At 43.0% G+C, this 13,964-nt stretch overlaps 1 protein-coding gene across 10 annotated transcripts in view; it reads left to right on the top strand.

Moving 5' to 3' along the window:
- The window catches only part of LOC110530407 (laminin subunit alpha-3), a 119,336-nt gene that overhangs the window by 101,605 nt on the left and 3,767 nt on the right, over positions 1-13,964 (top strand). For 6 of the 10 annotated variants that reach the window (XM_036986044.2, XM_036986047.2, XM_036986043.2 and 3 more), the window contains 25 exons: positions 1,593-1,703; positions 1,845-1,956; positions 2,331-2,498; positions 2,769-2,965; positions 3,159-3,275; positions 3,394-3,548; positions 4,546-4,687; positions 4,822-4,921; positions 5,026-5,142; positions 5,325-5,495; positions 5,806-5,957; positions 6,227-6,442; positions 7,442-7,590; positions 7,690-7,852; positions 7,970-8,097; positions 8,531-8,678; positions 8,817-8,915; positions 9,043-9,206; positions 9,413-9,530; positions 10,003-10,143; positions 10,314-10,462; positions 10,697-10,828; positions 11,228-11,351; positions 13,513-13,646; positions 13,758-13,938. In XM_036986044.2, the coding sequence (XP_036841939.2) occupies positions 1,593-1,703; positions 1,845-1,956; positions 2,331-2,498; positions 2,769-2,965; positions 3,159-3,275; positions 3,394-3,548; positions 4,546-4,687; positions 4,822-4,921; positions 5,026-5,142; positions 5,325-5,495; positions 5,806-5,957; positions 6,227-6,442; positions 7,442-7,590; positions 7,690-7,852; positions 7,970-8,097; positions 8,531-8,678; positions 8,817-8,915; positions 9,043-9,206; positions 9,413-9,530; positions 10,003-10,143; positions 10,314-10,462; positions 10,697-10,828; positions 11,228-11,351; positions 13,513-13,646; positions 13,758-13,938 (3,588 nt within the window). Of the gene's footprint in view, positions 1-1,592; positions 1,704-1,844; positions 1,957-2,330; positions 2,499-2,768; positions 2,966-3,158; positions 3,276-3,393; positions 3,549-4,545; positions 4,688-4,821; positions 4,922-5,025; positions 5,143-5,324; positions 5,496-5,805; positions 5,958-6,226; positions 6,443-7,441; positions 7,591-7,689; positions 7,853-7,969; positions 8,098-8,530; positions 8,679-8,816; positions 8,916-9,042; positions 9,207-9,412; positions 9,531-10,002; positions 10,144-10,313; positions 10,463-10,696; positions 10,829-11,227; positions 11,352-11,705; positions 11,884-13,512; positions 13,647-13,757; positions 13,939-13,964 lie in introns of those variants that run through there. The other 4 variants (XM_090182407.1, XM_090182409.1, XM_036986046.2 and 1 more) reach the window with 1 other exon arrangement.

Here is a 13,964-nt window from a genome sequence, read left to right on the forward strand (position 1 = left end):
CCTATATGTACTGTTACTGTAATGAAGTGTACCACCATGCCCTCTGGCTACACAGGCCACAGAGCGGGAGGGAGTAGTAATTTATATACACACACAGTGTGCACTTACTTCTCAATGCACGCACACATGCACTTGTGTGCTAACACACATTTCAACACACCCACACGTTTGTTTTACTATCCTTGTGGGGACCAAACAATTGATTCCCATTCAAAATCCTATATCCCCTAACCCGTAACCTAACCTTAACCCTCCTTCTAACCCTAATTGTAAACCTAACCCTGAACCTAACCCTTACGCATAACATTTGTCCTTGTGGGGGACCGGCAAGGTAACCCCACTTGTCCCAATTTTCCTTGTTTGACTATCCTTATGAGGACTTCTTTAAAACCAGAAACACACACTTCTTTAAACCCAGAAACACACACACACGTTTGTTTGACTATCCTTATGAGGACTTCTTTAAAACCAGAAACACACACACACGTTTGTTTGACTATCCTTATGAGGACTTCTTTAAAACCAGAAACACACACACACGTTTGTTTGACTATCCTTATGAGGACTTCTTTAAAACCAGAAACACACACTTCTTTAAACCCAGAAACACACACACACGTTTGTTTGACTATCCTTATGAGGACTTCTTTAAAACCAGAAACACACACACACGTTTGTTTGACTATCCTTATGAGGACTTCTTTAAAACCAGAAACACACACACACGTTTGTTTGACTATCCTTATGAGGACTTCTTTAAAACCAGAAACACACACACACGTTTGTTTGACTATCCTTATGAGGACTTCTTTAAAACCAGAAACACACACACACGTTTGTTTGACTATCCTTATGAGGACTTCTTTAAAACCAGAAACACACACACACGTTTGTTTGACTATCCTTATGAGGACTTCTTTAAAACCAAAAACACAAACATATTATCAAATGACATTTTATTGGTTGCGTTTCAGATTTCAGAATCCTCCTGATCAGCTAATTGTTTTAAATTAAAATTATTTTTATTTTTTATTTCCCCTTTATTTAACCAGGTAGGCCAGTTGAGAACAAGTTCTCATTTACAACTGCAACCTGGCCAAGATAAAGCAAAGCAGTGCGACAAAAAACAATAACACAGAGTTACATGTGGGATAAAGTCAGTCAGTTTGTCCCAGAGCTGTGGGTCAACACATGTCAGAGACCACACTGTACGGCAGTGGTAGTGGTCTGGTCAGGACTTGTTGTAGCAGCAGCTCCTACACTCCATGTGAGCATACGTTAATGTGAGCATTTATGAAGCTAACAGGAGTAAACAAGACACTCTGTCAACCTCTCAAACAGCCTGAGGAGTCAACAACCTGATCCCACTGTACTGGAGCTCTCTCCCTCCTCTCTCTGTCTGTCTCTCTGTCTGTTATTTCACTTGCTTTGTCAATCAGAAAATAACAGTAAACATGACTCTCTCGCTCTTTCTCCTCTCCTCTCCTCTCCTCTCCTCTCCTCTCCTCTCCTCTCCTCTCCTCTCCCTCCCTCCCTCCCTCCCTCATGTCATAATAAAGCATTGAACAATAGGCTGTGTGCTCTCTCCACAGTCTCTGGTGAACAAGTTCAGTTCCAGTGTGAACAGCCAGAAGCCTACGGTTAGCCAACTAGAGCAGGACACTCTCAGTGTCAACGAGGATATCAACGCTCTCAAAGGCAAGGTACTGGACTGGAACTTCTTGATGTCTTTTTATTAGGGTTCGTCATGAGTGGGGGAAATTGTGCATATGTTTTGGTGTGTATATGCTGGCTGTGTAGAGCTAATGTGTGTTTGTTTGTTTGTTTGTTTGTTGTCCATTCAGGCAGATGACAGGGCTGTGGATGCCCAGAGAGTCCTGGAGGATGTGGGTAAGACTCATCTGAGAGCTAAAGACCTGGATACTGAAGCTAAGAACCTGCTCAAGAAGATCCTGGGTAAAAAAAAAACTATTCCTGTTTACTCGCTTTTTCTCTTTTTCAATCTCTTTGTCCACCTCGGTCTGTCTCTCTATCATATTATCCTCTTTTGTTTTATTGTGACTTTTATTTCTCTGTTTTCTCTCTCACCCTCTCCTTTCTTTCTTTCTTTCTTTCTTTCTTTCTTTCTTTCTTTCTTTCTTTCTTTCTTTCTTTCTCTCTCTCTCTCTCTCTCTCTCTCTCTCTCTCTCTCTCTCTCTCTCTCTCTCTCTCTCTCTCTCTCTCTCTCTCTCTCCCCCCCCCCCCCCCCTCTCTCTCTCTCTCTCTCTCTGTTGCTTTCTCCCCCATCCCACCCTCCCTTTTATCTAAACCTGAATGTGTGTTGGGTGTAGTCCTGCTACAGCAGCTGACAGAGTCTGGCTCCAGTGGAGGTGTGGTGCCCAGTGAGAACCTGGCTAAGATGTTATCTGAGGCGGAACGCATGGTCAAGGAGATGGAGAAGAGGAACTTCAACCCACAAAAAGATGCAGCTGAGATAGAGAGGGATGAGGCCCAGAAACGTAAGACTTCTTCCTGGTTCATTCAATAACAAAAACTCTTAAAATCCCTAAAAGCTATTCTTTCAAAAGATTAGAATATCGACGTCTGATGTTCGAGAACACTACCACATTAGGTTGAGCTAAGATACAGATAAGAGGCCTAATGTCACAATAACGATGTCTACATTGTTTGATACCATCAGCAACCAAATAAAATGGTGAGATTTAAATAAAAACTTCAGGCGAGAATGTCAGTTTCTATTTCTATTCGAATCTGTTCCTCTCTCCCAGTGCTGGACTACATCAAGGCCAATGTGACGAAGCAGTATGATCAGAATGAGGCAGCAGCCAAGAGGGTGAAGGGTCTGCTGAAGGACTATGCAGCTAAATTGAAGGACCTGGAGGAGGCGCTGAAACAGGCTGGGGACATGGTCAAGAAAGCCAACTCTCAGAATGGACTCAACACCGAGGCACTGGAAGACATCCTGGTAATAATAAAAGTCCCAGTACCAGACTTCTAACATGATGGTACTATGAAGTCATGTATAGGCTGTTAGTGTGTGCAGTAACCATGTCTCCGTTGCTATGGTTAATTCATGGTTGGTATCAGTATTGTTTGCCCAATTACGTTTCCATTGGCTTAATGTTCTCTTAACCAATTGAATCGTGTTTGTTCTTCAGAAACGTATGGAAGATCTGAGGAAAGAGCGTAGGAAGGTCCAGGACCAGATAGCCATGGCAGAAGATCAGTTGAAGGATACAAAGGACCTCCTTAGAATGTTGGATGACAGCAAGACAGTAAGCACACAGACCAGCCATGACAATACATCAGGGTTCCCCTTTAATGAAATGTTGATTGTTGGACATAAAAGACTGTAAAAACACTGTGACCCTGTCGTCTTCCTCCTCTCTCCAGGAGTATGAACAGCTAGCTGCCCAACTGGACGGGGCCAGGACTGCCCTCACCAAGAAAGTCAACTCTATGTCCCAGGCCGCGGCCAAAGAGGACATTGTGGAGCGAGCAGAGAAACATGCTGAGAACTTGGCCAAGCTGGCCAAGGAACTACAGGAGTGAGTTATAGGGAATTGGGTCCTGGGTTATGAGGACAGTGCAGTTTCTGCTGGTTGTATAGCTCAAGTTCAAAGCTTTTTGTGTTTTAGGTAATGGAAGTCGCCAGATATTGTTAAAAATATAAATTTTACAGGATAGAACAAAAGATGCCAGATAATAGCTCAGCACAATTAATGAGAGCAATAGAGGCTCAGTGTAAACAACCTACTATTGGAGCCAGGCGTTGTGGTTCTGTAACAGGGATGTTTATGTTGGGTGGTTTCCATCCTCAGTGGGTCGTGCCAGATAGATCTGCGATCAGATAGATCCCCCACAGGCTGCATGTTTGTTGTTCTGCTTTGTTGAAAATCCATATGCGTGTGTTGACCTGTGTACTCTTGCTCTGCCTCCTTTCCTCTCTTCTCCCTTCCTTCTCTCTCTACCCCCCTCTCTCCTTTCCGCTCTTCTCCATTCCTTCTCTCTCTACCCCCCTTCTCTCTCATCCTTTCCTCTCTTCTCCCTTCCTTCTCTCTCTAACCCCATTCTCTCTCATCCTTTCCTCTCTTCTCCCTTCCTTCTCTCTCTAACCCCCTCTCTCCTTTCCGCTCTTCTCCATTCCTTCTCTCTCTACCCCCCTTCTCTCTCATCCTTTCCTCTCTTCTCCCTTCCTTCTCTCTCTAACCCCATTCTCTCTCATCTTTTCCTCTCTTCTCCCTTCCTTCTCTCTCTAACCCCCTCTCTCCTTTCCTCTCTTCTCCCTTCCTTCTCTCTCTAACCCCATTCTCTCTCATCCTTTCCTCTCTTCTCCCTTCCTTCTCTCTCTAACCCCTTCTCTCCTTTCCGCTCTTCTCCATTCCTTCTCTCTCTACCCCCTCTCTCCTAATTTCCTCTCTTCTCCCTTCCTTCTCTCTCTACCATTCTCTCTCTACCCCCTCTCTCTCCTCATTTCCTCTCTTCTCCCTTCCTTCTCTCTCTACCTCCCCTCCTTTCCTCTCTTTCTATCTTCCTATGTCACAGTGCTGTGAGGGACTCGAGTGGCCGCTCTGATGTGCGTGATGCCATGGACGCCATTAAGGCCTACAAGAACATCACAGATGCAGTCAACGCTGCAGAGAAGGCAGCCAAGGAGGCCAAGGATGCAGCTGACAAGGCCCTCAAGGTCAGTTCACAGTCCAGCCACTAGAGCCTTATCACAGAGATAATGAATCCTCAGCACCTCAACTTTTATGTGGCTTTGCTTTTTCTTCTGTTTTAACAATATTCTTAAACTTCTGTTATTATTTTGCAATATAGGATGTGAAGAAAGAGGACCTGACAAAGAGAGCTAAGAATCTGAAAGACAGCGGGAACGATCTACTGAGGGATGCAGAGGATGCAGAACAAGATCTCAAAGGTATGTTGCTATAAGTTCAAATAGAGTTTTTAGAGTTGGCAGGGAGCCAACCAAATATATGTGGTTTAAATGACTTTGAACTGAACTCTGGTTTGACTCCACAGAGGCCTCTGATCACCTCACAGCCCAGGAGAAACGCCTGAAGGACGCAGAGAAGAAGAAGAAAGCATTGGAGAAGGACCTTATGGACGCTCAGGCAGAGCTGAACAACATTGTGAGAGGTAAACCGGCTCAGATAGTAGGAGGAAGTCTGATAGATCAGCTCAAATTATAGAGAATTACTGATCAATGGAGGAATATACCCCTCTCTTCCTTCCCTCATTCCCTCTCTTCTCTCTTCCTTCCCTCATTCCCTCTCTTCTCTCCTCCTTCCCTCATTCCCTCTCTTCTCTCCTCCCGTCAGATGACATAGGAGACATGTTGGACGAGGCGAAGAGCAAGGCAGCGTCAGCCAATGATACGGCTAGCACCACCATGGACAGACTGAATGCCATCAGAGAGGAAGTGGATAAGATCAACGTCATGCCCTCCGACTCCAACCTCAGCAGCGTCATGGATGATGTGAACAAGTCAGGTGAGGGATCACTCCACTAACGCACGTCTGCATAGGATGGAGGGAATATACACCCGTAGACAGGGCTTCCTTGTAAAAAGAGATTTCTATCCTGTACCAATGAGACTCACCTGGAAAATAAAGGTTGAATTAATACTACTTGTCTTATTTGCTGATATTACCATGCATGTACAGTACTGTATGTACAGCGATGTTTGTCCACTCTGTGCCTGTTTTGTACAGGTGTAAAATGGTTAAAAGGTCTAACTATACTCTCTCTCTCTCTCTCTCTGTATCTCCCTCTCCCCCTTCCCTCTCTCCCCATCCACAGTGAAGAATCTGTTGAACACAATCCCGTCTCTGCAGGATAAGATCTCAGAGGTGGAAGAGCTCAGCTCTCAGCTGTCCCCCGTCACCAACATCTCAGAGAACATCAAGAGGATCAAGGAGCTGATCGAGCAGTCTAGAGACGCAGCCAACAGGGTAAGAACAGAACCCACACACACCCACACACACACACCCTGGGTCTATACCCCACCAGATATGCCCACTGTGTATTACCTATTCCCCTTCCATTGGCCATACAGTATACAGGTGAAAGGATTGCAGGTCTAGGTCTTGACAGAGGCCTTTGGTGAATATGTACCATCATTTGTTATTCCCATAAAGGAAAACAATGATTTAACTTTACACTGCTGATCCCTTTAACCATGTACAACCTCTCTCCTCATCTCCTCCCCCTGTCTCTCCAGATTGTGGTCCCTATGAAGTTCAGTGGTGAGGGCCATGTGGAGCTGCGTCCCCCCAGGGACATGGAGGACCTGAAGGCATACACTACCCTGTCCCTGTCCTTGCAGAGACCAGTGAACCCCGACATCGGCAGAGGGGATGGAACACGCAGACGCAGACAGGACAGCACCACCACAGATAAGGGAGACATGTTCGTACTCTACCTCGGCAACAAAGACGTGAGTGGACTGGACAGCACTTGGGTTGCAAAAGGAGGGTATATTATCTAAAACCTTCAAAGTTTACAAGTAAACTACCAAAATGTTGGTATCTTTCAAGGATTTTATGTAATCTATCACAAGACATCTAGTTGCCCTTTTGGGTATTTCAGATTATCACAGGTGTCTGTAATTATCTCTGGCCCTCTGTGTGGGATTATCATATGAAAATATACAAAATAATAATTTAAAATCATTTTAAAATAGAATTACAATACTGTAAAATATTATCCTAAATATAAACCATCAACTTAGTGAATAACAATGGTGTTTAATATGAGTGTTTCAGCATGAAATATTATTTATATATATATATTTTTTTTACTTTGATTTATTTGACTATGTCAATATGTATTTGAAGTCAATTTTTGGTCCTGAAACTGGTGGCAGTTGTGAAAAAATAAATAGTTGGAAGAGTTTTCTCTCTTGGACCATGTGGTCTATCTAATAGAAACTCATTGACAGTGTGGACACATACCTTTTTTCTAAGTTGTTCAAGTATATATTACCAAAGTTACGATAGATTGCCATAGATTTTCTGTTAATTACCAAAATTACTGAAGGTTCCGGTAACTTTGGTAAATTACCAGCAGCTTTGTTGCCCTAGACAAGACACAACCTGGCCCTTGTAGTTCCTTGTTCTCCTAGTGAAAATAACTGGATGGTATAGATTTGGCAATTTGCTTTATGGTCATAAAACTCTCTCTGGCACTTCAGTCGCCATCCTCCTGATACATTTGAGTCATTTAGCAAACACTCTTATCATTCTTTTTCATACTGCTCCTGCGTGGGAACCCTGGTGTTGCAAGTACCATGCTCTACCGACTGAGCCACACTGGATCCTGTTATATAGGATCATTTGTATACTTCTCTATTGAAATAATGGCACCGTACACATTTGACAGTTTGCTTGTGGTTGGAAATGCTCCCACTGATGGTCCTCACCTCTCTTCTCCACAGTCATCTAAAGACTACATTGGCATGGCCCTGAGGAAGAATGTGCTGTTCTGTGTGTACAAGCTGAGCGGAGAAGAGTATGAGATCAAGACAGACTACATCACTAGGTCTCCCGCTGAGCCGGCATTCTTTGACAAGGTGGACCTGCACAGGTAAAACCATACTTTCGTCCATCTCAAGTCTTAGGAATTGGAAATGTTATTTGAGTGAGTAACCCTGATCTAACATTGACCTTTTTTACAATCTCTTAGAATTTACCAAGACGCACAGGTGATCCTCACCAAACTGTTCACATCTAATGACCCGGACCCTCCTCAGACCAGCAGTAAGCAGGGAGAGCTGACCAGGAACCTTCTAAACCTGAACCATAGTGACGTGGTCTTCTATGTCGGGGGCTATCCCTCCAACTTCACTGTAAGCAACCCAAAACATTGACTGGAAATTAACATTTCAGTTCCTAGGTGACAGTACTATTCCTGACTATTGAAACATTATCAGTCTATTATAGCTGAATATGCTTTGCTTGTATAGCCCCCAGCCTCCCTCAACTACCCAAACTATAAAGGATGCATCGAGCTGTCCACCTTCAACGACAGATTCATCAGTCTGTACAACTTTAAGAAGGCTGTCAAGATCAACCTGGAGACTCCATGCAAGAGGTTGGTTTAGAGCTACTGAAAGCCTAATGAGTTATTGACGGGAGATAATGCTTCTGGATCAGAGGACAACAAAGACCAAAGGTCCCATATTCAAAATGCCTCAGAGTCCTTGTTATACAGTCAATCTAACCTGTCAGTCACTTGACTGCTAAACGTCTGAAGTGGTTAGACTATTTACGCTGGACGTGTAACCTTTTCACAGTGTGACATGCTCCTATTCATTTCAACGAAACCTGGGCTTTAGCAGCACGGCTCCCTGAGAGGCTCACACTGCTCAGCGTAAAATTAGGCCGCAGTTCTATTTTCGCGCCTGAGAACACTGCTCGTGCACATCCAGTGTAGCATCTAAAAACGTATAGTTTTCCTCATACCCCAGGTAGTTATGACATCTTCTAACCTTAACCCTATTCTGATTGAATCCCCCTGTGCCCAGGTATATGCAGCCAGTGGTGTTTGACTACTTCGAGGGGACTGGCTATGCCAAGGTGTCCACCCAAGGTGTCATGGTGTCCACCCTCCTCCTGACCCAGACCATCTCCACTCGCTCAGAGAATGGGCTTCTCCTCTACATTGGAAATGAGGTAGGCTCCTTATTCGTTCTACTGGGAAACATTTGGTGTGGTAAAGTTGATGACACTTGAATAGCTGTTGAAATTCTGTACTGTTGTCAGTCTGTCCACTGGCTGTGTTTAACGTTGCTTGTTTTCTTCTTTTCGTAGTACAACTACTACAGTGTGACGTTCGAGAGAGGCTACGTTGTCATCCACAGTAACCTGCTCAGAGAACCAGCACGAAGCACCACCAAAGTCTTCCCAGTGGTAAAGGCAGTTAGATGCTAGATGGGTGGAATAATTTGTCTGTTTGATCCTTTTTGATATTTGGTTAATTGTAGAATTTGCATTGTTTTTGCTTAAATGGTTCCCCCTGATTTTTCCTTCTCTTTAGGATGCAGATTCGGCAGAAGTGTTGATCATCATGGAGTCTAAAGGAAGCCAAGAGATGAAGATCCGTGTAGCAGGAAATGAGGTGGTCAAGGCTAATGTCCAGTACACCCCTGGTGACTATGCAGACTACTACATCGGTGGCCTACCACAAGCCCTGAGAGAAAGGTGAGTGCTTTTCATCCACTTACTAGGAACATTATTATTATGTTTGGCCCATGTTTGGTATTCCATTTTCCATGATCAAACTCTGCCCATGTTACATGGGTGTTGAGTAAGTTTTAAATCGTTATTGGTAGTACACTGTTTTCCTAAACCTACACCATACCAGAGGAGTCTAAATAAAATGGTGTTTCGTGTGTTCTCGCTCACAGACACAACATCACCTCCCAGCCACTGAAGGGCTGCATGAAGAACGTCAAGCTCAACAGCAAGTACCCCAACTTCCAGGAAAAAGTGGGCATCAGCCGGGGCTGTCCCAAGGACCTCCTGGTAAGTCTTCACCTTTCACTAAAGTTTTCAAACGTGGTCAACACAGTAAGTCAGCGTTTTCGGGTCAATTTGAATTGAAGGTAGCTAATTCAGTTTGAAAGTAATTTGTCTGTAATTTGTTGAGATGATTTTAAACTTTAAACAATTTTAAAACCTTTGAAATAAATAGATTTTACTTTTAAGTTTATTGATAAGTCATTGAAAATAGACTGCCTTTTTTCAATTATTGAATTCTCACATAAAATCAATACCATGGAATTATATTTGTATTCATACCACTATGATATTTACTTACTGGAAACTATAACTGATACTGTCAAAAAGCCATTTCTGTGTGCCAGTACCATTTCTGTGTGCCAGTACCATTTCTGTGTGCCAGTACCATTTCTGTGTGCCAGTACCGTGTATTTTGATGCTGTAACTGACTCCAGCCCACTGTTAGTAACAGCATGATAATGTCTCTGTGTTCCAGGCATCTCGTAAAGCAGAGTTCAACGTGGGCAGTTCTCTGTCAGCTGCTCTTAAAGGCTTCAGCCTGGCCAATGATATCACAGTCTCACTGGGATTCAAGAGCTCTGAGAAAGAGGGGCTTCTACTGCAGAACACCGAGTCGGTTAGTAGACTACAACACCCATTTTTCTCTCTCTGAGTCTCTCTTTCTCTCCCTCCCTCCCTCCCTCCCTCCCTCTTCCTTCCTTCAACAGTTGCTTTAACAGTTTAGCTTTAGGATACAGCAAATGTAAGTGGACTGACTGTTTGTTATCCCCACCCGGTCTCCGACAGAGCATTGGTGCCATCGAACTTGCCTTGGTCGACGGCTACGTGGTTCTGACATTCAAAGACGAAGTTTGGAAATCTTTGAAATCAAGCAAGCAGTACCAGGATGGCAAATGGCATTACCTAACTGCCACCAGGAGAGTCTCTCCTCAAAGGTAGAACATCAAACAGTCAAGATAGATTGATAGAAGTCTATGAAAACCACATGTTCGGAAAAAAGTGAAATGTTACATTTATCCAGTTCCATGATGGATTGGTGAAGATTGAGACTTACTATATATATGATTGTTGTGACAGTACAGTACACACTCGCTATACCGATTGGTAACCACTGACACATATACTGTAAGTACCATATATGTGAATGCATGTCTCGTGTTGCCCTACAGTATTGAGCTCCGGATAGATGAGGATGATTTGGGAGGGCAGATAACCTCAGGTTCCTTCAGTTCAAACCCAGACTCTGTGTTCCTGGGGAAAGACACCTTCAAAGGCTGCATCTCCAACCTCTACCTGAGAAGGTAAGCTCCCATCACTGTGTATTATTACAATGTCTAACGGTAGTAACAACACAGCAGTAGTAATAGTTGTTATATACATGTAGTGATCATCATGGCTGTCGTCGTAGTTTTATTTAGTCAACCTTTATTGAAGCAGGGAGTAATATTGAGACCCTTATGCAAATGAACTCTGCAGAATACAAAAAATACACATTGAATATGAAATGCAAGTAATTAATTACAACATAACATAGCATAACGTAGAAGTTTATTTTTGCAGGAAGGTTTCATGGTAGTTTTAATGTTGACATTAAACATTCAATAGTTCACGTTTCATAGTGCACTGATGTCCTGATATTAGATACTATCCTGGTTGTATCACCTCCTGAAAGTTGCTGTGTGTGTTGTGTTGTGTTGCAGGCCTGACTCTCTGTACAGAGCAGAAGACCTGAGTCAGTTCAGCTCTACAGGAGATGTGCTGCTAGATATGTGTAGTGCTGACAGACCTCCACAACTGATGCTCGACCGAAACACCTCCAGGAAGGTGAGAACGAACAGTGAACTCAGCTAGCCCAATTTACAACGATTCACTTACAATAATGACCTACCTAACTGATGACTACCTTTATTACCAAATAACTTGTGAGACCGTCAGGAAAGCGTCATGTTTTTTTGTATGTTTTGTGTTCGTCAAACCAATCACAATTGTATTTTTTTTCCCCTTGTCCTAATGTTGGAACGAGACAATCCAAGTTTCCAATAACATTGTACTATGATTACCTACTGTAGCAACAAGCCAGTCGTTGGTGTCAGTTATCACTTCAGCATCTATCCCATGCTTCACATGTATGTTGCGTTTATGTGCTGTTCACAGTGTTTTGTGCTGCTTTGTTTCCAGAGATGAAGAGAAGGACGACCTGCCAACTAATGAGGATGAATTGATATTGACATGAGAAATATGAGCATCTCACACAATGTTTGCACAAGCCCATTGCTATTGTACTGCATGGACATCCACATCATCATGACTACTATTATTAAATACAAACTAACTATTAAAAACAATTATTTAATGAGCATTGTTTCGCTTTTGATTTGTACACTGTTCTATCTTAAGTTTCATGACAATAAACCCATTTTCTGACCAGTGATTAACAAGCATCTATTAACCCACTCATTCACTATCATCATCAGTCCATTTGGTAACAACCAGCCTGATGTTAGGTCATTGCCCTGCCTTCACTCCTTTTCTGCTCTCCCTATTAACAATGACTAGGACCAATGAACTACTGAATGATCTATGGTCTATACAGAGATACTATCATAATAGGATATACTATCATAATAGTATTATACTATGGAATGACAGAGGGTGTATTATTGGAACATTGCACTAGGAATGAACAGTATTAGTTATGGTCTGTGAATACCTGGAATGTATACTGGAACATTACACAGAGTATTGAGTAAAGCAGTGCATCATTGTCATGCATAAGCAGTGTTAGAGTTTGTGTGTGCATCATAGTCATGCACACATAGTTTGAGACCAATCGATTAATTCTGTTCCAGCCATTACTATGAGCTTGTCCTCTCCATTTAAAGTGCCACCAGCCACCACTGACTGATGTATGCTCTCTCAAGCATTTTTACCTGAGAACCTTGGCCTCTGTCTATCCAAATGATTTGATCTTCTAAGTCTCCAACAATAAATCAACCACTAAGCTCACTTATCTCTTTCTTTGTGAGCACCTGTCAATCAATGTCACTCTAAACACATCAGCTCTGTTGATTAAAATGCATTAATAGACCAACTCTTCCCAATGAAAACATGCAATGACTAACAGATTGGCACAACTGTATGCTAGGATTACAATTACCCCCATGAATAATATAATATCCATACAGTTTTGGTGGAGTATTTAAAATGGTGCCAAGCATGAGTGTCCTATTTGGTTGTTTATAAGCTATTTCTTCATATGCATTTTTATTCATGCAAATACAGTACACGCAAGCAGATCTTATAAAGATTATGTGTATACTAAGAGCATAGACATGGCACACACATGTTCAGAGGCAATTATGATGAGGTATCTTGCCAAAAGAATGTATGCCATATCAAAAGCTACACACACTGGCTCCTGCCCTCATTCCTTCCCTCCACACCATACCTAAACTGAAACAAAACAACAAAATGGCAGACTGGGAAGTATCATGTCATTTTTGTGGAGGAAACATGACTTGTGATACATCTCACACATCTTAGAAATGAGAAGATCGTGATCGTGATTCAGGTTTCAGTAAAGAGATGCAAGCCTATCAACAGATTACTATTCAAAGCAGCTTTCACCCCCAAATGGGAGACATCTTTAACAGTTTCTAACTCCCAGAGGCCTACAGTAGACAACAAGGAGGACTCGGGAATGAGAATGGGCTCATAACTGTTTTCTGTGGAACACTGAGTCTCCTTGTTCAGTTAGTTGACCTTGTTCAGTTGGTTGACGTTAAGGTTTCATTGAGCAGAGTGTCATATTCACCAAAGCTCTATATCCTCCTAAATCTGTCTTTGCATTTCAGAATCACATTTCCATTGACTAAGACAAGTCCCACCCCAGTGCTTTGTTGGAGGTTAATCGCATACACATATTTAAACCATTGTCTCTAATATTGAGTTCCCGTTTCTCTGTGCCTGTGTGTGTTCTGTATAGGATGGTGTTATTGAGGTGTCAGATGACAGTCTCTCTGTGTGTGCACACCCTGCCCTGGTTGAACATGCTTACCACATTGGGGGCACTGTGAGTAGCCTGAGCTATAGCCTCACTCCCCAGGAACTCCAGCCCAGGTGAGTAGGCAGGCTCACACATTCTCTCTCTCTCTGTCTCTCTCTCTCTCTCTCTCCTTACTTCCTTACCTACTTACTTCCTTCCTGACTCATGTCTCTTTCCTCCACCAGACCTAATTTCTCCCTGGACGTGAGGACCAAGTCTGCCAAAGGCCTGTTGTTCTATGCAGCCACCAGAGGGGGGAGCTCTCACGTGGCTCTCTACCTGTCCAAGGGCAGGATCAGACTGTCAGTAGACAAGAGCAAAAAGATCTTCAACAGGGAGAAGTACAACGATGGAAAGTGGCACTCGGTCAGTGGGTTACAATCTAAGACAAT

The sequence above is a fragment of the Oncorhynchus mykiss genome, chromosome 8 (assembly GCF_057628025.1).
Source record: "Oncorhynchus mykiss isolate SJ-2025 chromosome 8, ASM5762802v1, whole genome shotgun sequence".
Lineage (NCBI taxonomy): Eukaryota > Metazoa > Chordata > Actinopteri > Salmoniformes > Salmonidae > Oncorhynchus > Oncorhynchus mykiss.